Source organism: Bacillus rossius, chromosome 1 (genome assembly GCF_032445375.1).
Source record: "Bacillus rossius redtenbacheri isolate Brsri chromosome 1, Brsri_v3, whole genome shotgun sequence".
NCBI classification, from domain to species: Eukaryota; Metazoa; Arthropoda; class Insecta; order Phasmatodea; family Bacillidae; genus Bacillus; species Bacillus rossius.
Window position 1 is genome coordinate 151616192 of NC_086330.1, and position 26139 is coordinate 151642330.

General features: G+C 38.5%; 1 protein-coding gene across 2 annotated transcripts; it reads right to left on the reverse strand.

Moving 5' to 3' along the window:
- Nucleotides 1–1403: 1403 nt before the first annotated feature.
- On the reverse strand, nucleotides 1404–20323 carry LOC134546290 (mediator of RNA polymerase II transcription subunit 18). 2 transcript variants are annotated; one of them, XM_063389008.1, is made up of 5 exons: nucleotides 20039–20314; nucleotides 17516–17561; nucleotides 16454–16549; nucleotides 4157–4326; nucleotides 1404–1931 (listed from the first exon to the last, which is right to left on the reverse strand). In XM_063389008.1, the coding sequence occupies exons 1-5, from the start codon at nucleotides 20090–20092 to the stop codon at nucleotides 1746–1748; spliced, it is 552 nt and encodes a 183-aa protein (XP_063245078.1). In that variant the 5' UTR covers nucleotides 20093–20314; the 3' UTR covers nucleotides 1404–1745. The 2 variants fall into 2 exon arrangements, with proteins under 2 accessions (XP_063245078.1, XP_063245079.1); XM_063389009.1 differs by lacking the exon at nucleotides 17516–17561 and having other exon boundaries at nucleotides 20039–20323.
- Nucleotides 20324–26139: the final 5816 nt, after the last annotated feature.

Below are 26139 nucleotides of genomic sequence, written 5' to 3' on the forward strand. Positions count from 1 at the left end.
AGGAATACACAGACGCATCCAAGGATGACTTGATTGCATTTTTAACTGAAAAATAAACAATGCCATAATATTTCAATGTGAATGAGATTCAACTTTTGCATACTCAGATTACATATACAGTAGAACCTTGATTAACAGCGGTAATAGGAGGGAAGGTCTGCACAGATAAGCGAAAATCACGGATAATTGAATTCAAATGTATTTAGGTTATACAATACAACCCAGTCTAGTATTTCTTCTCACTGTCAGTTCTAGTCCATGTCCATTCCTTTCTACTTTTAATATATAGTTTTTTTGTTTTACTACTTTCTTGTCCCTTCCTTAATGAATTACACTTAGCGGGCTTGGTTTACCCTCAACACCCCCCCCCCCCCCCCCCCAAAGTTTCATTTTTAATTGGAACCCGATTCACCAAATGCCCAGTTAATCAGGATAATCAAAGTTCTACTGTACATTAGTACCTAGTATTTACCAAACAATCCTACATCTTTCATTAATTTTTTCACCTCGTAATCAGTTTTATACTTGCTAATATATATATATTTTTTTTAAAAAAAAGCAGTAGGTATTAAGTTTTGATGTATTAACAATTATTTACAAACAGTCAAACAGCAATAGCAAAATAAAAAATAATAATTTTGATACACATAGGTACTAATGAGTACTAGGGAAAGTATCGACCACAGACACGGATAAAGAACCATCCCAGTAATTTCCTGTGAAAGATTTTGAGAAACCATGGAAAACCGAAATGAGGATGGCTAGACTAGGTTTCAAATCTGGGTTCTCTAGAACAACCAGTGTCTTACCACTTCGACAACTTACTTCCTTTTCAAAAGTACTAGGATAAATAAAATAAACACACCATTTTTACTTACTGTGTCCTTAAGTGACACAGTTGTTAAAATAAACCATGCTAAGCACAGAGATCACTGTGTTCATTTCCGGGATTTCAGTCCTGCAATATGTAACAGCAAACTTTGATAACGAGGGATGCAATAAAATCCAAGATGGTGGAAAGCATCAACTATAAAAAAATTCAAAAAATTATAGGATACACTTTAACAGTTCGTCGCCTGAGAATTGGAGTGTTCTATGTCCATTGAAGTCGGAACTAAGATAAAAGCATTTGAAAGTTCAAACAACTATGAGTATCATGACATGGAACAAAATAATATTGGTCTTAAATTAAGAACAAACATTTTCATGTGCGTAGACGTGTGTGGATATAGTACAAATGAATACTAATATTAATTTTGTGTCCATAGCATAAAAAACCAAAAGAGTGGACATAGAACACTCCAATACTCAGGCGGCGAGTTGGAAAAACACCTCCTTACAAAAGACATAAATTAAAAAAAAAATTTCAGGTAATGTGTCAAATTATACATGCAATTAACTGGAAAGACAAACATTTTTTTTAATAAATAAATTTTAATGACCCTAAAAAATAAATTATATTTACAGTATAAAAACCATTTCAATATACAGACGAATTGAAATGTACCAGTTCGTAAATGAATGTTAATTTTTATCAGTATAACATGATGCATACAGGTAAAGCCACAATTATTTCATGGATTCATTCATTTCACTCCAGGCTAGACTCAACATGCCTGTATATAACCAGGACTTCGTAGTGTGTTCACGAGTTGGTAACAAGGTCACATCCCTTGGCGGGTTGTTGTCGACTGGTTCGGGGTCACCAAGGGCGTGCCAGCGATGCAGACGTCGCCCACGCAGCACTAGGCGACGTGCTGGAGCCTCTTGTAGTCCAGCTTCTCCAGCACGACGAGGGGCCGCAGCTGCTCTGCGAAGCTGCGCATGTCCTCCGCGATGGCGTCCTGGCCGCTGGGCGCGAGCACGCTCAGCTCCACCAAGTACGACTGTGACATCGGCTCCACGCTTTCCAGCGGTTTACCCTGACCCATCTGTGACAGGAAAACATTATTATTGCACTCCTGCAAATCTGAGCTTTCACACCAAAAATGTAAAAGTTGTGAGTGGGAAATTGTGTAATATGAAGCAATTACAGCGTAGTTCCACTGAATCGAACAAGTTTAGGGCAAAAGAAATGTCTATAAAAAAACCTTGAAATTTTTTATTTTAAAGATTATTTTTGTTTCAAACTTATTATCAACATGTTTAGTTTTTTCGGGCTCATAAAAATTTTATAGGGTGTGTTACTTGATAACTTAATGTTTATAGAGATGTTATGTCTGGGAATTCTGGAAGGGACACATGTAGAAATGGTTATTTTATTGAAACTGTTTGTAACTGTTTTATTTAAACTTCATTTTAAATAGCATGTAATTATTGAGTTAGTTATAAGATATAATTCATTGTGATTTGAGATGACACACACACAGTTGGCCTGCTGATGCATAGAAAGTGTTTATACTCTGTGAATGGTAGTGCTGACGTCAAGATGCATCAGCGGCCGACCAAGTACATATACCTGTGGACATTACTCAGTGTGCTGTATAAACTAAGCAAGAGTCCGCATGTGTGCCACTGCAACGTACTTTTCGGGAGAGCCCCGAGCCCCGTGACTCGAGGATGTGACGACATGAACTTTGTGTCAGGGCGTGCCAGGCTTGGGACACATGCCAGCAACACGGGGCCGGACACACACCCTTAGTCAGGCTTCCAAACTATGTAGATGTTAGGCCTGCTGCTGGCAGGTAGTTTGATGCATATGTTATGTACAAGTTGAACTTAGTAAGAAAAAGCGCAGATGTAATTGATGGCATTAAGTTCTTTCTTGGGGTATATATCCCTTAAATTCGGCTACGAGGTAGTACACCACTCAGCACTCGAACCCACACAATTGGAATTGGTCACAGCGGCAGCTGGACACAACAAAGATGTATTACTACATGCTATTGCATTACTGCACTTATTTTGCTAATCAGAAAATATGTTAATGCCAACATGTCTCGGTCCCAATTAGTTCAGATTAGCGGGACTTCACTGTAAAGTGGAATTATCGAGTCAAATTTACTTCTAACTTTTCTAAAGCCCTGTCAATTCTACTGCACCTGGAATACTCACTACTTATTAATCTTACACTGCATGAACACTGCCATGTGAAATCCATGAGAAAAATGTCAAATCATCTGTGTTGCTATCATCACCAAACTGTACACGTAAAACATTCACATTACAAACAGCAAACTAATGCCATGTTCACTAAGAGAATAAATCACACAGCTGGGCTCACTTGTTTTGAAATACGTTCAGGCATTAGCACCTCAAGTTTAATGATCCCGTTACTGGGTCATTCCATGCAAACCCACTAAAATATCTGAAGATTCAACCAGACCATTTGAAATTTCAATGAAACTGTCAGGAATAATTTTTTTACATTATTGATATTCATGTAGTTATGTTCCTTTTTTTAGTTTGGAAAATTTAAAAGCTTTTCCAATCTTAAATTTCTGAATTTATATCCATAACGTTTAAAACTGATATGCTACTGGCTCTATTTGGTAAAAATAATTATTTTAAAACTAATAATATTTCATATAAATTTTCAAAGTACTGTTTTCTTTTTTAATTTTTGATTATATTTAATATATTAATGTATAATAATTAATATATAATTAAATATTTTAAATTCCTATGCTTTAAATTCTGAAACTTTCAAAGATCATATAAACAAAAATAATCAAAATAATGATTCCTTGCACAGTAATCATAATATACACATAAACATTTTAGAACTAAAAAGGGTTTTGAGGGAGAATTTCATGTACGTTATTGCTTTAATTTGTGCATACAATCATAATTGTACTGTACAGCAACAAATGTTTTCTTAGACTGCACATGATGACAAAATGAGTTAGGCCACCTGGCAAGATGAGATAACAGGTGACAATGTTTCATGTGCTTTGGACAATAAAATGTACATTTTTGTAAGTTCATTGTCTTCTATTGATTTTTGCCCCCCTTCAAATTTTCTGAAAGCCTAGTTTTTTGCTGTTCTGGATGGCTATAGTCTCAAATGATCCCACTTAAACAAGGTATTTCTGTACTATAACTGTGTACCAACCTCTGAATAGACTTAATAAGCATTCTTTCAAGATTACAAATCATTCAATTACCATATTTTGAATAACTTGCTAAATATTCATAAATATATATGGATACTAACTTTGAATATCTTTGATACAGTTATTTTCATGCGACCCTTCCTGAACATGTAGCCCCTGACAATGTACTCAAAATCCATTCTGCAACCCAGTTCTGTGAGGAACTCTACCACAGTGGAGCTCGTTCCAATATCGATGCTGTTTCGAACTATGGTCGGCCGAGACTTGTCACCTGTAAGGAGAAATTCAGGATCAAAAAACAGCAATTAACACAAACTAGTGAATAATAAAACAGTAAATGTGCTCTGACTACTCAGGAACTAAATAAGTAACCACGTTTTGAGTTAAACTGTAGCTTGGTCTTGAACAAGGCCCTTTTTAGTTAAATTAAGACTAATTAAAAATGAATTTACTAGTACCCATTCAAGAAAGTTTACTTGATAGTGTTTTAAATGTTTTAACTCAGTGTTGTAACTAGTATACCAAAAAGACTATCAGTCTATCACACAGATCATAAAGGGGCATTTCATGTCCATCATCCAGGGGTGTCCACCCCACCATCTCAGACATGGATGAAATTTGGTGCATGGTATCTTCAGACATTTTTTGGAATATAGGCTCTAGTTTAGAATTTGAAGCCCTTCGAAGTTTCCCTCTGTTTGGTGGAATTTTTTTAATCCGCAACCAAAGTCGAATGACACATCTCGCTTCATATTATCATTTGTAATAACAGGTATTTATGTAGAAAAGTGAAATTCACCATACTTAGAATTTTACGTAGATTTCAAATACTACTTTTACAATGTAATTAAATGCTCAAAAGTACATGCAAATTATGTTAGACGTGGGAAAAATAATTTACCAAAACTTGTAAACTTCAGTTCAGTAATCATATTATAACTTTTTTTTATTAATCTTTACAATCTCGGGCTTGGTACCATTTGAAAGACCACAAAATTTGCTACAAATAAAATTTGTGGATTTTTACCTTCCTTTTTTATAAAAGCAAGTTCTTTGAAAAAGAAGTGGTTAAAATGATTACAAATCAGTTTTAATTTACAAAATAATTTGTACATGTAAAAAGCAAATATGTAGTAAAATTTTTATTGCAAAAATGTTTGAAATAATGATTTAACCTTATTGGAAATGCACATTCAATATATTGTAGGCCTATATATGAAAAATACCAATAAAAAGGAGAAGAACATGTTTGAAGAAAAGTTATGGATCAATTAATATTTGGTCACTCAATCAGTTTGCATAATATTGCATCCTCTAAATGTTACTGTAGGGTGATCTCATAGAAGATATCAGTCAGTCACAAGTTGTTTAGTGTGTGGGAGTCTTGGGGGCTGCTATTTTTCTGCGCACTTTAACAAGTTGACTGGGATTGTTTAATCTATGATTGTTAATGTTTAAGTGTTGACATGTAGTTGGTTTAATTATTTATTTTTGATAAATTATTTGATTTGTATTTTCTGACTGAAGTGAATAAAACCAACAGTTTTTTTTTTAAATCTACATTGGCAACCAGTTCATATGAAGAATATAGTTTAGGTATTTATATTAATTCTGTGTGTCATATAAATACATAAACAGACAAAAAGATAATTCTTAATATTGCTGAACTTCCTGATGAAGAAAAAGAAATCTGCTTTTTTTGGAGGATAGATAGATTAGCAACTGCATTCAAATTCAAGCATATGTTCATACTACTATGCATCACTCATTAAATATTACAGGGAACGGGGAAGCTTTTAAAAATGTTGTGACCCAGCAAAGAAACACAAAAGGTCTTAAGAGTGGCATAAGACCTGTATCTCTTCAAATAGCCAAAGATGCGAAAAAGAAAGCTGGTGTTTTGTTAGTTCCTGGACAAAAGTTGTGTTCCAACTGTAGGATGAAGTTATTTCAAGAACAACAGTTTGAAAATTCACAGAATAATTCTAACGAAGAGGAAGGTCCAGACCCCCACAGGCTTACACTTACGAAGGAAGACTTTAGTGACACTACACCATTTGAAAAGAAAGATTTGAATATTGATTTATCACCCTTAAAACTGAAATGACTTTCAAAGCGTTTAAATTAGTGTATGGTAAAAGAATGATAGTGGAAGTAAAAAGTAAAGTAAAATTAAAAGTAGCTACATTTTTGAAGCTACAAGAAGATGAATTTCAGTCTGAAGGAAGTACTGATGAAGACTTAACTGAAGAGTCAGTTATTAAGAGGAATGCAAGTGACTGAAATTTTCTAATCAGTCAGATGAAAGAAAAATTGACATACGCAATATCCATAAGGGAGAAGTTATGCATTTTATCTGTTGCACCTAATTCCTGGACACAAAAGAAAATTTCAATAGAATTCTGAGTACATAGCAAGAAAATCACACCAGTTGGTGAAATGAAAAGGAATTCTTTCATATCCTGAGCCTTTACAAGGATGAAAAATTTCTGCTGAAGTTGTTGAAAAAGTTACTCATTTTTATCAAGCTGATGAAAAAAACAGACTAATGCCAGATGCCAAAGATAAGATTAGTGTACACAAAAATGTTTATGAACAAAAGAGCCTAATACTCTGCCATCTTAAGGAACTACATACAGCATACAGAGTGAAATTTCCCTGTTATTAAGTAGGATTTTCTAAATTCTGTGAGCTGTGGCCAAAATGGTGTGTCACTGTTGGTCAGCCAGGTACACGTTTGGTCTGTGTTTGCTCAATACACCAGAATCTAATTCTTCATTTAGGGCTATGAATTTAGACAAATCAAAGCTAATGGACCTTATCAATATACTGGTATGTGAAAGTGAAAACCGTGATTGTAGTAAGTATGTAATGATGTAATGGTTGGCTAACCTGGCAGTTGCCAAGATGGTGAGGGTCTATACACATGTATGTAGTACGAGATGATTGGAGACAAAAGCAAACAGTGAAATAAAGAACAATACATGGCGCAGTCGGTAGGATTAATATGACGAATATCATAAATGTACGCGAACCAACAGTGTTCATAATTTGTTTTCATGTATATTAGTAAAAAATAGTGTCTGCCTGTAGTGTCATTTGTATACAACATGGCGGCCGGTTTCAACACTCCAGAAAAATTGTCGCTTCGCGGCAATTTAAGTGAAAATTGGAAGAAATTTAACCAAGCATTCAACATTTACTTAGAAGCATCGGACTTGGTTTTACAGTCAGAATCACGTAAAATCGCGATCTTCCTCAACATTGTGGGTGAAGAGGCTTTAGATGTCTACAATACCTTCACTTTCACTTAAGAATAAATCGTTGGCAAATGTACCTACTCAAGAAGTTTCAAACGCATTGTAACCCCAAGAAAAATATATTACATGCCCGTTTCTTGTTCTACAACAGAAGTCAAAGAAAAGGTGAACCATTTGACACATTTTTAACGGATTTAAAGACACTAGTGCGTGACTGTGAGTTCAAAGATGCTGACGATCTACTCCGAGACCGCGTTGTATTCGGGACACTGGATCGCCCGACCCAAGAAAAAGTTGTCAAAACTGGCGGGGTTTCTTTGGAAGAGACAGTTCAACAGTTTCGAACTGCGGAGGTTACAGCTGCCCAGGCCAACCAGATACTGCAACCTAGTCAAAATAACCCGGATCACATCAGCATTGACGAAGCAAAATACAAACAGAACAATACTCAGAGGTTGCCCAAACAGCCAAGCATGTCACGTCATAATGAAGAGTGTATCTGTACATGGTGTGGTTACCGTCATGTAAGAGACCCATCAAAATGCCCTGCTCGTGGTAAGTCATGTTCTGCGTGTGGCAAGCAAAATCACTTTGCTAAAGTGTGTCGTGCTCGCCCCAGTGAAACCAGGTCTACACATCGTGCAGTCACTGAGATAAAACAAGATACAAATCCCGGCTTTGATTTAAGCTATGATGACTATTATTGTGATTTTATTGCCAGTGTAAATAACAGAAGTGTTTCACTTGTAAGTTGGACAGAAACAATCCTTGTAGACAGTGTACTCAGTGTACAGTTCAAACTGGATTCGGGTGCATGTGTAAATATTCTTCCTCTCGAAACATTTGCCTTGGTGCAGCAGATTGGAAAGGGCGCAAAGCTACACCAAGGATCAATTTCCCTCGCTGCGTACAACAACTCTAAAATTAAAGTTGTAGGTTGCTGTGACTTGACTCTGTCTCATAGGAACATCAGCTCACTTGAAAAGTTTGTGATTGTTGATGAGGACTCTATACCTATTCTGGGCATTGGAACCTGTGACCGTCTGGGTTTGCTGTAAAAGAATGTGATCGGTGAAGTACATGGACCAACCAAGCAAAGCATTGTCGTGGCATACAAGGATGTGTTCGCAGGCATTGGTAAGTTTGAAAATGAATACAAAATTAAGCTAAAGGATAATTGCATTCCAACTTCAAACCCCCCACATCGGCTTCCAAATAAAATCAGAGACAAACTGAAAAATGAGTTGGACAGGCTATGTCAACTTGGCATTATAACAAAATGTACACATCCAACAGAATGGGTAAACCAGCTAGTCACTGTAGAAAAACCTAATGGCTCCTTAAGGCTGTGTCTAGATCCGTCTGACTTAAATAAGGCTGTTGTCAGAGAATATTATGAAATTCCCACTGTAAGAGATGTAATTGCAAGGATAGGAAATGCTCAATGTTTTAGTGTCTTAGACCTCAAGGACTCATTCTGGCACATTAGCCTTCATGAGAAGAGTGTGAAATACTGTAATTTTTCGACTGTATTTGGCTGCTACCAATTCAGGAGATTACCGTTCGGCCTGAACATCTCATCAGAGGTGTTTCAAAAGTACAATACAGAGACATTTGGTGACATAGAGGGTGTCATGATTTACGTTGACGACCTACTTATCTTTGCTGAAGACGAACCGACTCATGACAAAATTCTGCTCGAAGTTTTGGATAGAGCCACAAAATTTAATGTCAAATTCAACTTGCAGAAGTTCCAGCATAAAGTGAATAAAGTTAAATATGTTGGCCACACTTTCAGTGGTGAGGGGGTCGGCCCAGATAATGACAAAATTTCAGCGATTCTTAATTATGACACACCTAAATGCAAACTAGACCTTCAGCGTTTTCTGGGATTAGTGAACTATGTTAGAGATTTCATTCCACAGTTCTCTGAGGTCACCGCTCCTCTGAGACACCTGTTACGGAAGGATAGTGAATTTGTCTGGGATCCTAATGTGCATGGTGCTTGCATTGAAAAATTGACAACTATATTAGTCACAGAGCCACTCTTGAAAACATTTGACGATGCAAAAGAAATTGTAATCCAAACCTATAGTAGCAAAGAAGGCATAGGCTGTGTCCTCCTCCAAGACAGCAAGCCAGTGTGTTATGCATCAAAGTGCCTCTCACCAACAGAAGTAAATTATGGACAAATCGACAAAGAGTTTTTAGCAATTTTATTTGTTTGCAAAAAGTTCCATCAATACATATATGGACGCGAGGTTATCGTTCAAACATATCATCAGCCACTGTTGTCAATAATGAAGAAAGACATTCACAAAATTCCTTTTTTAAAAGGCTTCAATCTATTAAACTTAAGCTCAGCATATACAAGCTTAAATTAGAATATGTCCCTGGCTCAAAATTGTTTGTGGCTGATGCCCTGAGTAGGGCTTGCTCGAAGGCTGCAGTGAATGACTTTGACGTGTCCCTAAATGAAGTAGTGCACACAATCAATATGTCAGACAAAAGAAAAAGGATTTTTCAACAAGAAACAGACAAAGAAGCGGTTGAACAAATTATTTTTGAGGGGTTGGCCAACTTCTAGAGCAAAGGTACCAGATATTGCTAAGATGTACTACAAGCTGAGAAATGACATCACAGTAGATGATGGACTAGTGTTTCTAGGGGACAGAATTGTTGTGCCCGTTTCTCTGAGAGGATTTGTGTTGCAAAATCTTCACCAATCCCATTTTGGGGTGACCAAAACGAAGGCCAGAGGTAAAACCCTCCTACTGGCCAGGCATGGATGTGGACATTGAAAACTACATAGCCAAATGTAGCTTGTGTGAAAGATTTAGTGCCCGTAACCCGAAAGAACCAATGATCTTGCAGGAACCACAGACACTGCCATTCTACAAGATTGCATGCGACATTTTAGAATTTGACTCCCGTTTTTATCTTGTCCTGTGTGATTATTACTCCAAGTGGATAGTTAGTGCCGCTGCGGTCAAAAGATGCACATAACATTGTGAAGGTTCTAAAAACAATTTTCACTACTCATGGTATACCGAGTATTATGGTAACTGACAACATGCCTTTCAACTCTCTGCACTTCAGGGAGTTTAGTGAAAAGTATGGTTTCAAGATGCAAACTTCCAGCCCATACTATCCTAGAAGCAATGGCTTGGCTGAACGTGCAGTAGGCATATGTAAGAGCATGCTGAAGAAATGCAAACAGAGTCTACTTGACCTACACATCATGCTGCTGGAGTACCACAACACCCCAGTGATGGGCTCGAATGCTAGCCCAGCTCAGCTTCTGTTCAGCAGAAGAACACGGACCCAGCTACCGATACGTGACACATTGCTAAAACCCAGAGTCGTGCACAACTTCAGTGATGTGCAGTCACGGAAGGACACCCACAACAAAACATATTATGATAAAAATGCTCAAACTAGAAACTTGGGTCTTGAAAACTGTGACAATGTTGTTTACTGGGATAAGAGTGTTTGGAAACCAGCGAAGGTGGTTGGAAAAGAAGGAAGCCCACGCTCCGTGTTAATTCAAGATGAACAAGGAAAAATAAAGAGGAGAAACACACTTCACTTGGTGAGCAGGGAGTACCAGCAGAAAGAACCACAGCAGAACTCAAATATGTACAACCAATGCTATTGGTCAGACAAACATAGTGTGATGAGGATGAACCCAGAGCAGACTGTTCAAGGTAGTGGAAGGGGCGGCGAAGTGGAAGAGGAACCCAGTGTCGGGAGTGAACAGGAAGAGGGATTCAAAGGATTTGGACCTGAACATAGGGAGACGGCAGGAGTGAGAATAGATCAAGATCCGTTTGTTGAGTCTGCACACCGACCAAAGAGGATGACCAAGACACCGCATTACCTTGAGGACTACAGACTGAAATAAACTTCTCACAGTGATGTTAACTGTATTAATTTAAAAGAGAAATCTTAGTTTTGTATAAAGGGAGATGTAGTAAGTATGTAATGATGTAATGGTTGGCTAACCTGGCAGTTGCCAAGATGGTGAGGGTCTATACACATGTATGTAGTACGAGATGATTGGAGACAAAAGCAAACAGTGAAATAAAGAACAATACAGTGATTGCATGTTAACCCGACAATAATTTATAGGGAAATAATACAAAAATTTATTTAGATAAACGAGAAAATCCATAGTCTTAAGAATAGGTAAGTATGTCCTAACTGTCCAAATTCTGAAAATGTACAAGAATAAGTAAGAAACATTTGTACTGACTTTGATGAAGAAGATAAAATTCATGTTTCACAATGGGTAACTAACTACTGATTGCAGCCATTAAAAAACATTGGTTCTTTCTTTATGTTAGTTTATTGATCTGCTTTTGAAGAAACTGGCGGCTTTAATACCAAACTCATTCGTCTCTAAACAGCAGTCAAACTATGTGAAACAGAGGAAAGAAAACATTCAGCCAAATGAAAGACTAGTTTTCATGGACTTTGCAGAAAACTATTCTTTTGTTATCCAAGCACATTACATCCAGTAATTCTGTATTTCAGAGAAGATGTTTTCTTTGTATATGAGGTTCAAAGAAGATTGAGCTTACTAATTCATGAAGAATTCTTTAACATTAATAAAATTTAGTATATCACAGATGGTAGTGCAAGCACAATACAAGAATTTTAACAGTTTAGTCAACCTCTGCTATCACTTGGAAGATTTAGATTTAAAAGCTTCTTGGACCTAACATGCAACAAGTCAAGGTAAAACAGCTTGTGATGGTGTTGGAGGATGTTTTAAAAGGACAGTATCTAGAATTAGCTTGCAAATACCATATAAGTATCAAATTTTGACAACTGAGCAGATGTTTCAATTTTGCAATGAATACTTTACTAAAATTAAGTTTCTTCAGCTGATCAAAGAAGAAGACATTCACACAGTGGAAGAAAAGCTTAACAAGTGCTTCTCAGAGTTCACAACTGTGCCTGGAACAAGGTCCTTGCACTATTTCATCACACTATCTAAAACTATAACAGCAGCTAAGAGAATTAACTCTGATGATAATTTTTCATTAGAGTACTCTTTGACTGTAAAAACCTAAACACGGTGTGCCTCAAAATTAAAAACAATTCATATGTGTGTTCAGTTTAGGATGACAAGTGTTATATTGGGTTAGTGCTTGAAAAAGATAAAGATGCAATGATATAAGTTTATGCAGCATCACTGGCCAGCTAAATTATTTTACTGGCCAGAACATTGTAATTATAGCCAGGAAGATTCATGCTGGCTGCCATTAGTCAACATTCTTTGCACTGTTTATGTTCCAGAACTTAAGACTCAGGTTGGAAGGGTGCATTATACACTGACATCCATGAATGAGAGAAAAATTACATCAAAATGGTCAAAATAGAATTAGCTTCTTCATAGATTATATTTATAATGAACTTAAAGTAGGCCTACTTCATGTGAGTACAATAACAAGTACCTAACACCAGTATTGCAAAAAAATGCAATTTTCATTAGCCAGCTTGCAGGCCTAACTTTGACTACCACTGTAATTCTGTTATTTTATTTTATTTATATTAACTTACTATATGTATGTACAGTTAACAAAAATTCTATCCACCAAAAATTTCGTTAGGTGGGGTGAGAGAGAGAAGGTTAATATCCACAAATTTTATTTCACCTATTTGTAGCAAATTTTGAGCTCTTTCTAATGGCACCAAGCCCGAGATTGTAAAGATTAACAGAAAAAAGTTATAATAGGATTACTGAACTGATGTTTACAATTTTTGGTAATTCATTTTTTCCACTACTAACATAAATGGCATGAACTTCTGGGCATTTAATTACATTTTACAAGTGATATTTGAAATCTACATACAATTCTAGATAAGTAAGGTGAATTTCACTATTCAACATTAATACAGTAACTGTTATTACAAATGTAAGTTGAAGTGAGATGTGTCACTCGACTTTGGTTGCCTAATAAAAAAATTCCACCAAACAGAGGGAAAATTAGAAGGGCTTTAAATCCTAACTAGCGCCAATATTCCAAAAATGAAAAATATGGGTTCTTATATTTTTCGGAAGATACCGTGTATCAAATTTCATCAAAATCTGAGATGGTGGGCTGGACAATGTGTATCTTGGCTGGATGATCTGGCATATTGTGTTAAATCATAGTCTTAAATTTTTTACAGATTGTACGAAAGGGTTTTACTTCTTATAAACTGAGTTGCGTTTTTTACAACTGCTTTGAGTACTGCCATGTGGACAAGTTTAACTGTGAATTAATAACTCAAACACGCAAAATAAAACTATCCGAAGCATTGCGGTCAATTCAACAAAGTTAGGTTTTTAATTTTTTTAAACTTGTACAATGAAGACTAGTAACTGATGCAATTCCTTACAGGAGTTGACTTCATCTCTAATTAAATACTGATAAATTTGCTTTGGAATTAAAGCATGCACTAATGATAATGATAAAAGAGAATATTTCAAGCCCTTCTCACATGAAAAGTTTTTTTTTTATAATTTCTTTGTCATAATTATTAATTAAGGGATTTTACTGTAAATCTCTTCCCATAGCTCTTGCATTATCACTGTGGATCACAATTATTTTCACCAGATATTTACTAAACCTTACTTTTGATCTGTAAAATGTTGTGCAAGTGACCAAATTACCTATTACTCTTAACACTTCCACAACGTTTTACAGTTAAGAGAAAATATATTTTTTTAATATATGTTGAGAAAATTTGAGATGAAACATAAATGCAAGAGAGCCATCGTAATAAATTTACAGGAAAAGCCCTTAAATAATAGTAATGAAAAGAAAATGAAATAACTCTGTATGTTTCTCTAGCCATAGGCATAGTAACCATTGCAGAGACAGTATGGAGGTGGAGAAAGCCAGGAAACCCAAGCTAACGTAGGGTGCAGAACAGCACATAAAACATAGTTTGTTATACATATTATTTTTTAATTACTTAGGTGCATTTTAAAAAGATTATAAAACTGTTAAGATACTTTTTTTTTCTTTTTAATACAGCAAAGATCAATTATTATAGGAAGTCATACAATCTTCAATATTGGTTCACGTCTGTTCATTTAAGTGTGTTGTTGTATACTAGCTGGTGTGCCACAGCATCGGTTCTATTTATTTCCATTTTTCTTGCCTGTGCAAGTCTAATATACTGACGACAGTCGTCGTACCCTCCCAGATACAGAGGCCGTACCTGGCCACCGACGCGGGCCTGAGGGGGCCTGTTTTCCCCCCCAGTGAACCCCAGTGTGTGCATCGGCTAGGGACGCACCCGCGTGCGCCCTAGCACGCCAGTGTTATTATGTAAATGTTTCCGTGTGTATATATTTCTTTCTAAATGACAGTGACTTTGTTTAAGTGTGTAAATAGTGTAACTGTTATGTATGTATTAACTATCGGTAATAATCGTGTAATTCTTGTAAACGTGTCGCAGTGTCTGTATGTAAGCGCGGCCTGGCGCTCATCCGCGTCGCGAGGGGTGGCGCTCTCCCACGCCGGCCGATTTCCCCTCCACTCCCCCGCGGCCCGCGCGCGACGGCCCGCGGGCGAGCGGGGGAGAGCAGTAGTTGAACTCAGGACTCGAGCAGCGGCGGACGTGCGCTCCGCTCCGCGCTGATCACGAGACGGGTGTCGAGCTCACGGTCCGGCGACTCAGCCGTAGGACGAGCATCTTTCGCAGCAGCCGTGCTGCCTACGTCGTGCCGCCCACGCGATTGGGTGCCCGAGCTGCGAGTACGTAAGTTACGTCACGAGCCGGTCATTACGGGACGCGTAAGCTTCGTTACGCGTCGCAGAACTTTCGCCGACGTTACGAGCCAGTACGTAAGAACCGCGCACGCATCACGTGCCATTACAAAACAGTTGACTATCAGGAACTTTGTTACGTAGGTGAACTGCCAGTACGCGTCGGGACGAGTGGGCCGTACGAGACGGTCACCGGGAGTCCGGGTCATCGTGGGAGAGGCGCGCAACCCGCGACGGATCCGCCAGGCCGCGGCAAGCTCTCTGAACGCAATAAAAGAGCTCGTGAACCGATTAACAGCGAGTGGTCCTTTCGATCTACCTGTCACTCTACCTCACCATCCCTCCAGGTCCCGCATTTCCAGGTCCCGGCCACGTCGGCCTGGACCCACACCTCTCCGACGAGAGCAGTACGGGCATAACGGACATTTCTAGCAAGCAGGGAAATAGGGACCAGAAGCCGAGGGACGTCAATACATAAAAAAATTAAAATACATAAACAAAATTATTAATGGCAACAATATAAATTAAAATTTAACATTTCTTTTCACATGCGTATTAATCCTGGCCCATTAGAGTATTTACTTGCATAATTAAATACATTTTTGTATAAAATTGGAACTTCTGACAAGAATAACAAGCAAATAAATTTATACTGCATATATTTTCTACTATCTTTCTTTTATACTGGCAATAATTGCTATTAGAGTATAAAATATTGTACATGTTTTACAGTCACTTTCATGCTTAATAGAGGCCCGTGTGTAGAGTACAAGGCATAATACTGCCCAAGAGCAGAGGGCACACAAATCGTGGTGGCCCGATGCAATGGTTCAATTACGACTCTCGGCACAACTCAATTTTAGAGCACTAAGTACGCACCCTTGTGGTTACGAGCCCACTATAATCTAGGAGGTCCAATGGCCTCAAGACTAACTGTGCAATGGAAAACCCTTCATTTACCTCTGTGTCTGTGATTTCAGTTTTAGCTAACATAAACCAAACCACAAGAAAACTATAATAATACATTTTCTGACATCTATAAATTACAAAATTTACAGGAGTGTATACAGAATTCATTATGGAAAGAAAGTGAGGGGGGGGGGGGGGAGAAAGAAGAACCACTTGCCCACTCTTTGATTTCAAATTCTTTCCTTTAGTTGGTGGGAATGAATTTTTTTTTAAAGATTTTGAGGAGGGAGGGATATATTCCCCTCCATATAAACATTTAAATTACCTGACTTGATAAAAAAAAAATTCACTCAACAGACACTCATCAATTTACGTACATTGTGAAGATTTTGCCAAAAACATTATACCAAACTTATAACTGGGAACAAGACAAGAAGCCTGCATGAGCAGCGCAACTCACCGAGCTCATTCTGCCCAATGTATCGCAACTGCCAAGGCATCTCTTGGTAGTCCAGGGCTCTCCGAACCCGGAGAAGCATGGGCTGCACAGTCGAACCTTTAATAAAAATCAAACACTGCTCTTTACACATGAAACACACCAATTACAGACCACATTAAATTTTTAGTAAATTAATGACTTGATTGGATTATAGCAGTCATGCTTAAACCTTTTGAAGCCTGAGCATGTTTAAAATCCTACAAATAATTGTTGGCGCACCATATATAAATTTCTGAAAAATATGGTGCAATTAAAGAAAAAAGTAAACCTTAAGAGAGCCTACAGAACCGTTCGAAACTAAATTACTGTTCAAGCAAAACCTGTGCAGTCATTTAAATAATACATAATGTGTGTTTAAAAAAAGATTTTATATCCGTAATGAAATGGTATAATGGAGTAAATGTGATTATTTTTACATCTGGACACATATTTCTCTGGAATACCACAGCACCAGTGCATCCTGGTGTACACTTTGAGAACCACTGAACTAGAACTTCATGTCTCATTGCTATCAGGTTCATTAAGAATGACGAGAGTGAATGTAATGAGAATGGAGCATTTATTGAATGGATGGGTGGGGGAAATGCAAGCAGCACTACATAAATCCACCAGCTCACAGCAACATCTGCCACAGTTCCCAATGGCAAAACATCTAGGTTCCACCCAGTTGGGAATCCGACCGGTCACCTAGGTGGGAGGTAAGTTCAATATTTAAGCAACTCTGAAAAATTCAGTAGTTGTGAAGGGGCTTTGAAGTCAAGGAAAATAGTGTAGTTTACAGAACTAAAAAAAAAAAGTGAATGATTTAAAATTATTAAAATCACAGTAAATAATTTTTTACAGCCATTTAGATAATTTCTACTTTTTAATTTAAATTTCTAAAACATAATTTCCCTAAACTTCATCCCCAATAGGTCTACTGAGTTTTTATTTTAACACAATCCAGTCAGAATTAGAAAAAATCCTTTTGCAGGATAGTCAAGCTACATTAGTACAATTAAAACATAAAACATTTTCAAATACCTTTTTTTAAATAAGTCTTGACTTTCAACATTTCCCACGAAAAGCTCTGAAAACAGGGTTTAAGCTTCATAGAACATATGATTTTTAATCAATAATTTCTACACACTTCATTACCTTTCTAAAGACATAATTTCTTGGAAATTAAAACAGAACAAAAAAATTATATTGTGTAAGGTAATGTTTAAGTCACAGCTTCAGCATGAAAGAAATAATAAAAATTCAGAAATTTTTATTTTAAGTACTTTTAGTTAATCCTTGATGATTCTGCAAAATGACATTTAGACATTGCAAGAAGTTTATTACCACAGAAGGATGTTTTTGTATTACAGATAATTTAAATTGGTGTATGTACGTAGTTCATTTGAAGTTGTTTCTGATCCAGTTTGTCCATTCATGCTGTTGAAAAGAATGGGCAGAAACATTTCAATAGACATTTAAAATTTTCTTCTTCAGATGGTTCTGAGAAAGTCTGTGATACACAGTCATGACTTTTATTAATTATTTAACACAGCAGTTATTTTGTAAATTTGTGCCAACTTGCATATTAATTTTAATATTCATCACATTAATGGCGCTAAGTAATTTTTTTTCTAAATGAATGGTAATGTATGCACAAGCACAACTGAGCGATGGACGAGACAGAGAATAAAGTGAGTACTTTAGTGGTTTTGTGTGCTATCTTGTAATTTATCATTGTCCATGTCTAGGTGATTGCACTTCTAGGTGATCATAACAAACATGACAGGTTAGTTTTGTTACATAGGACAAATAATTTATAAAAATGAGGTTAACATATTGAAATTTTCGCAAGTAAGTTTTTTTTTGTAGGGAAGGCAGTATTTCCCCCTAGAAGGTGATTGTAACTTAAGTGAAAATTTGGTTACGTTAGGTTACCAATATTTAAAATATTGTAACATTGTGAAATTGTATGACTTCTTGAATTATGGGATGAAAATATTCTAGAGCAACTGATCTTCAGAAAAATAAACTTAAATTTTTTTTTAATATACTTTTGAGTCTTACTCATTGAATTTGATGTTTCTGTAAAACAACATAGCAATACTTCAAGCAGTTTAAGGGAGTTTGCCATTTGAACAGTTGCTTAAGGTAAGTTATCTGGTTATGTTAGGCGGGTCAAATTCCAAATATGATACCAGCCTTACTATTTGGTAGGAAATAAAGTACGAGAAATGAATGTCATGGAAGTTGGCCGATGATAACAAATTATATTGCTGAAAGAAGGAATATATAGTGTGCAATATTGACAACAGCAAGATCCAAAGTAGCACCATGAAAAAAAAATTGTAATATAATAATTAATTATGATTGTTAAGTTAAACATCATGTACCACCGGATCAAATCTTCAGGATCCAGGGATAAACTTGGATACATGTAACACTAGCCATATCAAAAACAATATATGACAGCTGTAATCAAAGAATTCCCTGGAAAGACTGCAAAATTCAATGTGTCAGCTACTTCTGTGCACAACATGTATTCCTCACAGAAAATGAATGACGTTAACAATTCTATTCAAATTTTAGCCTCCCATTAGACTAATTCATTACAACGTGACTCAAAATAGTACTTACTTAAAATGCAATGTCACAAAACAAACATTATGTAATACAATTACCTACTTATAGTAATAAAATAACAAAAATATGAAATATAAGCATTAAAAATTCCTTATCATTGTAATACCGTCATTATTTAAATGATTTACATTATCTACATTAACCATAGTTCTCCAAAAAAAATAATTTAAAACCCACATGGGTAAACAATGAATGTGATTGCTTAAATACATAGGTATTGTAATGTAGGCTATAAACTGTTATTTTTTCACAAACCAGTAAGAATTAAGAAACCTTCCTTTCATGGTTAATTATGGAACATCTTAAGTATGTGGAAAATATACATTCCTAATTATCACGGGCAAACAATGAAAAGCGTAAAAGCAAAGGAATTGTAATGTAAGATATAAAAATTTAATTTTTTCTCAACTTGTACAAATTATGAAACCATCGCTTCAGAGTAAATTTAGGGACATGTGTAGCGTGTGAAAACAATGTTTACCGATTTTTATCTTTCCATAATAAAAAGCAGTACTGCCTGATAATTACCTGAATAGTTAAGACTAAAGTATAGAACACAATACTGTGGAAAAATTACTTTGGTATCAGGTCCTACGTAGAGGTGGTAACGACGTTAGCACTGCCATGTTTGTGACATCATTAATATTATGGTATCGGGATCTAGACTACTCCCAGTTAGGCCAGCTACATTTTAAAAACAATTAGATATTGGTTAAATTAGCTTGATGCCTATTCCAAATTCTGAAAATTTGTTTGGTGATACTGAAAATCATTAACGGCGTTTTTCGTAATATATACCTAGTTCGAAAAAAATACAATTTAAAAAAAAAAAAATTTTTTGGAAAAGTTGTTACTCTAGGAAATTACCCTAATATTGATCAAGACACTTAGAACGAAAATGTTAAAACAAGAAACCAAACTTACGCATGCTGAAACACATTTCATGATCATGAAAAGTCTCTGGACCTGAATCAACATTATCACATAGCCCACGAAGACGATGCAACAACACTTCCACGGCAGAATCGAAGACACTTCCCTGCAAAAGATATTCTTGATTTGGAACTATATTACTCTTTATAGCGGACGATAAACCATCCATTCCACTGCTAATCATTTGGGCCATCTCTATAATATTGATTAGTCAAAATCTTAGTGGTAAACAGCACGTCAACCAAAATCATGGAATACTTGAAAGTCAAAGTAACTAAAATCAGGAGATGTACATTGGATAGGTAGGGAACGGTCACTTTTTTTTTTCGAACTATCTGTGAGTACCAGCATATTCATAAAATATTTAGTAATGAAGAAAATAATTATAAGCTATTTTTTTGAATTTCAACTTCTTATTATTGTATAATAATTTATTTGAAAAGAAAATATTTTACTAATAGAGTTTTACCTCAATGTTTTGAATAAAGTTGTTCTTTAGTGTATTATTATTCATTCCAGCCACAGTAATATCACAGAATAAACAGTACCAATTGTTTATTCTGTGGTAATATATAGATTGGTCATCAATTGATTCGCCAAGTCTAAAAGATATTCCCATGTTGGTGAAGTCAATTATTGACTGGAATGTTTGGTCTGGTTTTTAATAGTTAACCTTGTACTGACCTGGTGTTCAGATGTATAATCGAAGTCCCGCATTGGGGCCACTCACCACTACTGTTATCCAGTAGCAGAAGTCTTTAAGCGTTACATATTCTACCTTAGTCGATGAGTCAAATTGCACAAGTACAGCAGACACAAGGAATTTCTAGCTGCCTATAGCTATACTACCTTCCCTAGCTTTGCAGCACTATTGCACAACCTCTCCCTAAGAAGTCGCAAGACAAAATCGCCACAATTAACAGTTAAAGTTTTAATCTAACAAATATTCTATTTAATCTATACTTTTTCCTCATTTGTTAAGTCAGCAGCATGGTGTAGTTGTGAAAAGCATAGGCTGATAACTTACAGGTTTGGATTTGATACCTACTCGGATCTTATATATATATATATATATATATATATATATATATATATATATAATGACGTGCCTCGGCTTTAGGCCCCTGATTTCCCATTCAAGTAATTGTCCTGTTATGCCCGTACTGCTCTCGTCAGAGAGGTGTGGGTCCAGGCCGACGTGGCGGGGACCGGGAAATGCGGGACCTGGAGGGAGAGTGAGGTGGAGAAGAGTGTTGGTAGGCTGTCGCAAGGAGAACACGGCATTGACGATTTCACGAGCCTGTTTATTAGTGTCTTAAAGCCTGCCGCAGCCTGGCGGAACCGTCGCGGAACAAGCGCCCTACCCGCGGTGACCCGGACTCCCTGGAGACCGTACTGTTCACAAATACGTTTCAGCACGAATCGAAAAGTTCTCAATGCAAAACTGACCTCGTTAGAGATGACACGGTGACGAAGCGCTGTACGTACGCGGCCCGTTACGTAATGTCCCTTAAGGCGGCGAAGGTTCAGAAACCTGTAATAACACGTTTGCGTTCCAGAAACTCTTGGTTGGACACGTCTCCCGAAAACTCGTAGATCAAGAACATTGATGGTTCGCGGAGGCAGCTCAGCTGCCGCGGAAATCTGTGAATTGAACGAACGACTAGCCACGAGCGCAAGGTACGCGCCTCGCGGAGCGGCGTACACGTCTGTCTCCGCTCGAGACCAGGACACGACTGACTCTCCCCGCCCGCCCGCGGGCCGCAGGGAGGGGAGGGGAAATCGGCCGGCGTGGGAGAGGTCCCATCCCGCGGCGCGCCAGGCTGTGGTTACATATTAACACGGCGAAACCCTTCAGAAAAAGTACAAGATTATTTATACAACTTAGAGACATTAATCAGCAACGAATTTACACAAGAATTAATAAATAAATTAAGTTATTTACATACTTTTAAGACCCGTGATCGTTTGAAAATATATACACACAGAATTACAATTACACAGAGAAAACCTCACTGGCATGCTAGGGCGCACGCGGGTGCGTCCCTGGCCGTCGCACTTCACAGGGGAAGCAAGGGAGGACGTTGACGAGGCATAACGGCCTGAATGAGCCGAGGAGACACTTGGGTCGACGTCAATATATATATAGTCGACGTTAGGGCCGTTCACGTGGTTCGGAGTCGCTGCCCAGCTGCTCCGGTAGAGAGGGTACGTGCCACGTAACAAGGGAACTACCCTAACTCGGGTGAAATAAAAGAGTTTATGACGTTAAGTTGTGTTTACTGCACACGTCACACACTGTACATGGGCTGTCATGGCCCCCATCTGTGACAGTCCATCAGGGCGAGGCCCGGCTCCACACACTGAGCGCGACACGACACTACCAGTGACCTGACTGGTGGTGACACGACAGTGATGCGACTGGTGGTAACACGACAGTGATGTGACTGACAGTGGCGTGAATGATGGTGACGTGACTGGCAGTGATGCGAATGACAATGACATGAAAGACTGTGACGTAACTGCCGACGCGAACGACGGTGACGTGACTGACGGTGACGTGACTGACAGTGACGCGAATGACGATTACACAAAAGACTGTGACGTAACTGCCGATGCGAACGACGGTGACATGACTGACAGTGACGTGACTGACAACGCGAATGACGGTGATGTGACAACGGTGACATGACTGACAGTGTCCGTTCGACTCTCACTCACAACTTCGCGACCGCACTCTCTCATCCCACTCAGGCGACTAACTCGACCCACGCTCCGCGATGTCTCAGCGGCCTCCCCCCTTGCCGCACGCACATGAATCCCCCCTCTTCCCTTCATGTGCAAGTGTGTGGATCCCACATGGTCACAGGCGGGGAGACGCGACCCAGTCGCCCGGGAAACACATCTACAGGTACACAACACAAATAGATATTTACAGACTCACATAATTACATAAATAAAACCCTTATGAAAGGCACATTACTGTTATAACGGTGCCTCTACAGGGCGTTCCCCTCTCGGCCAAAACCATTTGTTACACTTTTGCGCATGGGTGCCGGCGCACACGCAAGCCTGAAGCAGCAACGGGCAATAATGGCCTCAGCGAGCCGGAGGAGCACTTGGGACGACGTCTATATATATATATATATATATATATATATATATATATATATATATAGACGCTAACCGCCGGTGCTCCCTTTGGTTCGCACAGGCCGTTACGTCCTAACAACACTTACTCTTAAGTGCATCGAACATGTCCGAGCGTGATGTCTGCCGAGTGAGTGTAAGTGCGCCGCGACGAACACCAAGGCAACTACAGCGCCCGGCCGGGTATGGCAATGCGCTAAGGTATATTTAAATTTTTAATTCTTCTTTTAAAACAACCAAATTAATATTAATTAAAAGATACTGTAATAATTTTTAATTATGTACAATTGTTAAATAATCATGTAATGTCATACATATCATTTAAGTCCAAAACTGGTCGGAGCTGTATTCCCGCGCTTCATGTGTCTTGGCGCCAAATCGCGCGGTGGCCTCGCGCTAGTTGCCATTGGGAGCTCACAGGGGTCGGTCGCTCCGCGAACACAGAGCCTACAGATTTCGCGCCACGTCCAGGTCATCGCAATAGTTGTAAGTTTCTTCAAATCCTTTTCATTAGCTCTGCGCCCAAACCCACTCAGTCGTACGTCTTTTCGTGCGGCTCTTAACTTAATTAATTTAATCCCAAAAGGGATATTTAACTTACTACGTAATTTTCACATCCTGATCATTCGGGCAGCGGACTTGAGTCATACGCCGTTTCCAGGCTTCGAAGCCAGCGAATCATTATTTGTCAAGAGCTCCTAGCTAGCCTCGTGTGTCATGTACTAACTCTTTAATCTACGTGTTTTCAATCTAGCTTATTTAACTGTTTAATATACGTCTTGCAATCTAACCGAGTAATATCTTTGTGAAACTGTAATAAGTGACTGTGTCTCATATATGTTTTCATCTAGCCGGGCTTACGTACATTTCGAAGCATTCTCCTCTTGTGATAGGTTAGATTGCAAATACCTTTTATAACATTTAATTATAGTGTGCTGTTTTACATGTGAACATGATTCACTGCATAGATCGTTGTAGCCTATCAGCTCCGCGATAGTTTGCCGCATCCTTCACGTCAGTAACGGCCACAGGGGAAAGCATTACATACATGGTTGCCATCTATCCTGTTCGCGCGCATTGCCAATGTAGAGAAACATCTCGTGAAAGGGTGGTCAGACAATAGACGCGGCCAGGCATTGGACTAGCAAATCTAACGGTCTTAATAAAGTGCAGTGTCTTTTCAATCCATTTACTGTTTATTTACAAGGCGTCCTGGGTGGCCTAAACAGCCCGGGTAGTTTTAAACCCGCGACACACTCCTTCCTGCAGCCACGAGGCCAAATCCCTGTTTTTGCCCCCTGAGATCATTTTCAAATTAATAATTACTCAAATACTTAAACAGGCAGCGGGAGTGGCATCAATATATATATATATATATATATATATATATATATATATATATATATATATATATATATATATATATATAGCGGGTGCGCGGGAATAAGGTGATAAGTTTAATATTGGCAAAAATTGTTTTTTTATGGTACCTATGAAATAAGCGAGAACAAGCTCTACAAAATGGTCCAAATGGGTTAAGTCTAGCACCCTTGTGTGTTATTCTATGGCATTGAACTTTTGGAGTTACATCACAAACTGACAGTCTTCATGCGTGAAAAAGGGGTTAAGTCATTTTGACGTCGACCCAGGTGTCTCCCTGGCTCCTTCAGGCCGTTATGCCTCGCCAGCGCCATCTCTTGAGTGTTGTGCGACGCAAGTGACGGTGATGTGCGACGTTTGTTTTCTTTACGGGATTTGACATATTATTTATTGTAAATATATTTTTGTTTTACCTTTTTGTCCATATTTTTGCTTATATTTTATTTTAATTAATTTTGTATTGAAGGGTTTTGTATTTTGTAAGTTTTAATTGTTCACCGGGCGCCAAGGCCGCGGCTTCCGCCTGTGACCAATCAGGGGGGAGACGCAGGCGCTCAGGCGCGATAGGGGAGTGGGAGGGCAGTCGTGGACCCGGCACGAGAGGCGACGGACGTCTTGGTGACGCCGCTCCGGGACGGTGAGACAAGCGGCGCGGTATTAGCACAGGTTCTAGACTTTTGCCGTGCGGAGACGTTTTCTCAACTTTGCAGTCGAGCTTGTTGGTTTGCAGTTACGGTAGCGAGTTTTTCTTTTATTATTCGCACACGCGTGTTCTGCTTTCAATCCAGGCGAGTCGCGATTCATTTTTTCCAACAGGTCATTCGCAGTCATAAGTTCTGTGTTTTTTTCATTTCTTTCTGGCCAGTGCACGGTACAGTCAGACAGACATCCTATCACGCGCGGGTCATAAGAATTATATTCCTTACCGTAGGAGTGATAGTCATCACGGGCGGAACGTCCCGTAATTTTCTTAACCAGAACAGTGTGCGGAACCGGGTTTCGACCCACCTAGAAATAGTCACAGGTGGAAACGTGGCAGCCCCATGTAAAGTGTTCGGAGTCTTGAGCATAAGGGACCATCAAACTTTATTATAGTTGTTCTCATTTAATCTCTGGAGACTAAGTTCCTCGGCCACGCGGCCTGAACCCCCTCTCTACCGAACCCTGAGTAGCCGGCAGTACAGCAGCATTGTCAGGAACTAGTCGACCAGACCACGACATGTGGCGCCCTAACTAGTGTGGCCTAGCCAAAATACGTTTTCGAACTTTGTCTATGTTAAAAGACTACACATGCGGAACATTGAACAGTGGCAAAAGTCGTAGTGCGCGGGACATTGGACATAGTTTTTCGGACATTGTGTGCAGGGCGAGACGAGACGCGGAGACACGTCAGGAGGAGCACCGCGTCGACAGGCGCACGACTGGCGGCCGACCACCTAGGTACCTGTACTGTGCCGCGGAAGAATATCATTGGCACGCAGAATGCCCAACCAGAAACCGTGTGTGGAAGAAAATGGCAGACGAGGGACGCCAGCCGGGAAACTTCCAGTAGGGAACAGTGA

Coding starts and splice junctions, on each gene's coding strand:
- LOC134546290 (XM_063389009.1), bottom strand. CDS start 20,240: ATGGCCCAAATGATTAGCAGTGGAATGGATGGTTTATCGTCCGCTATA. Junction 4,327..16,453: donor CATTGGGCAGAATGAGCTCG/GTGAGTTGCGCT, acceptor TTCTCCTTACAG/GTGACAAGTCTCGGCCGACC. Junction 1,932..4,156: donor CTGTATCAAAGATATTCAAA/GTTAGTATCCAT, acceptor TTCCTGTCACAG/ATGGGTCAGGGTAAACCGCT.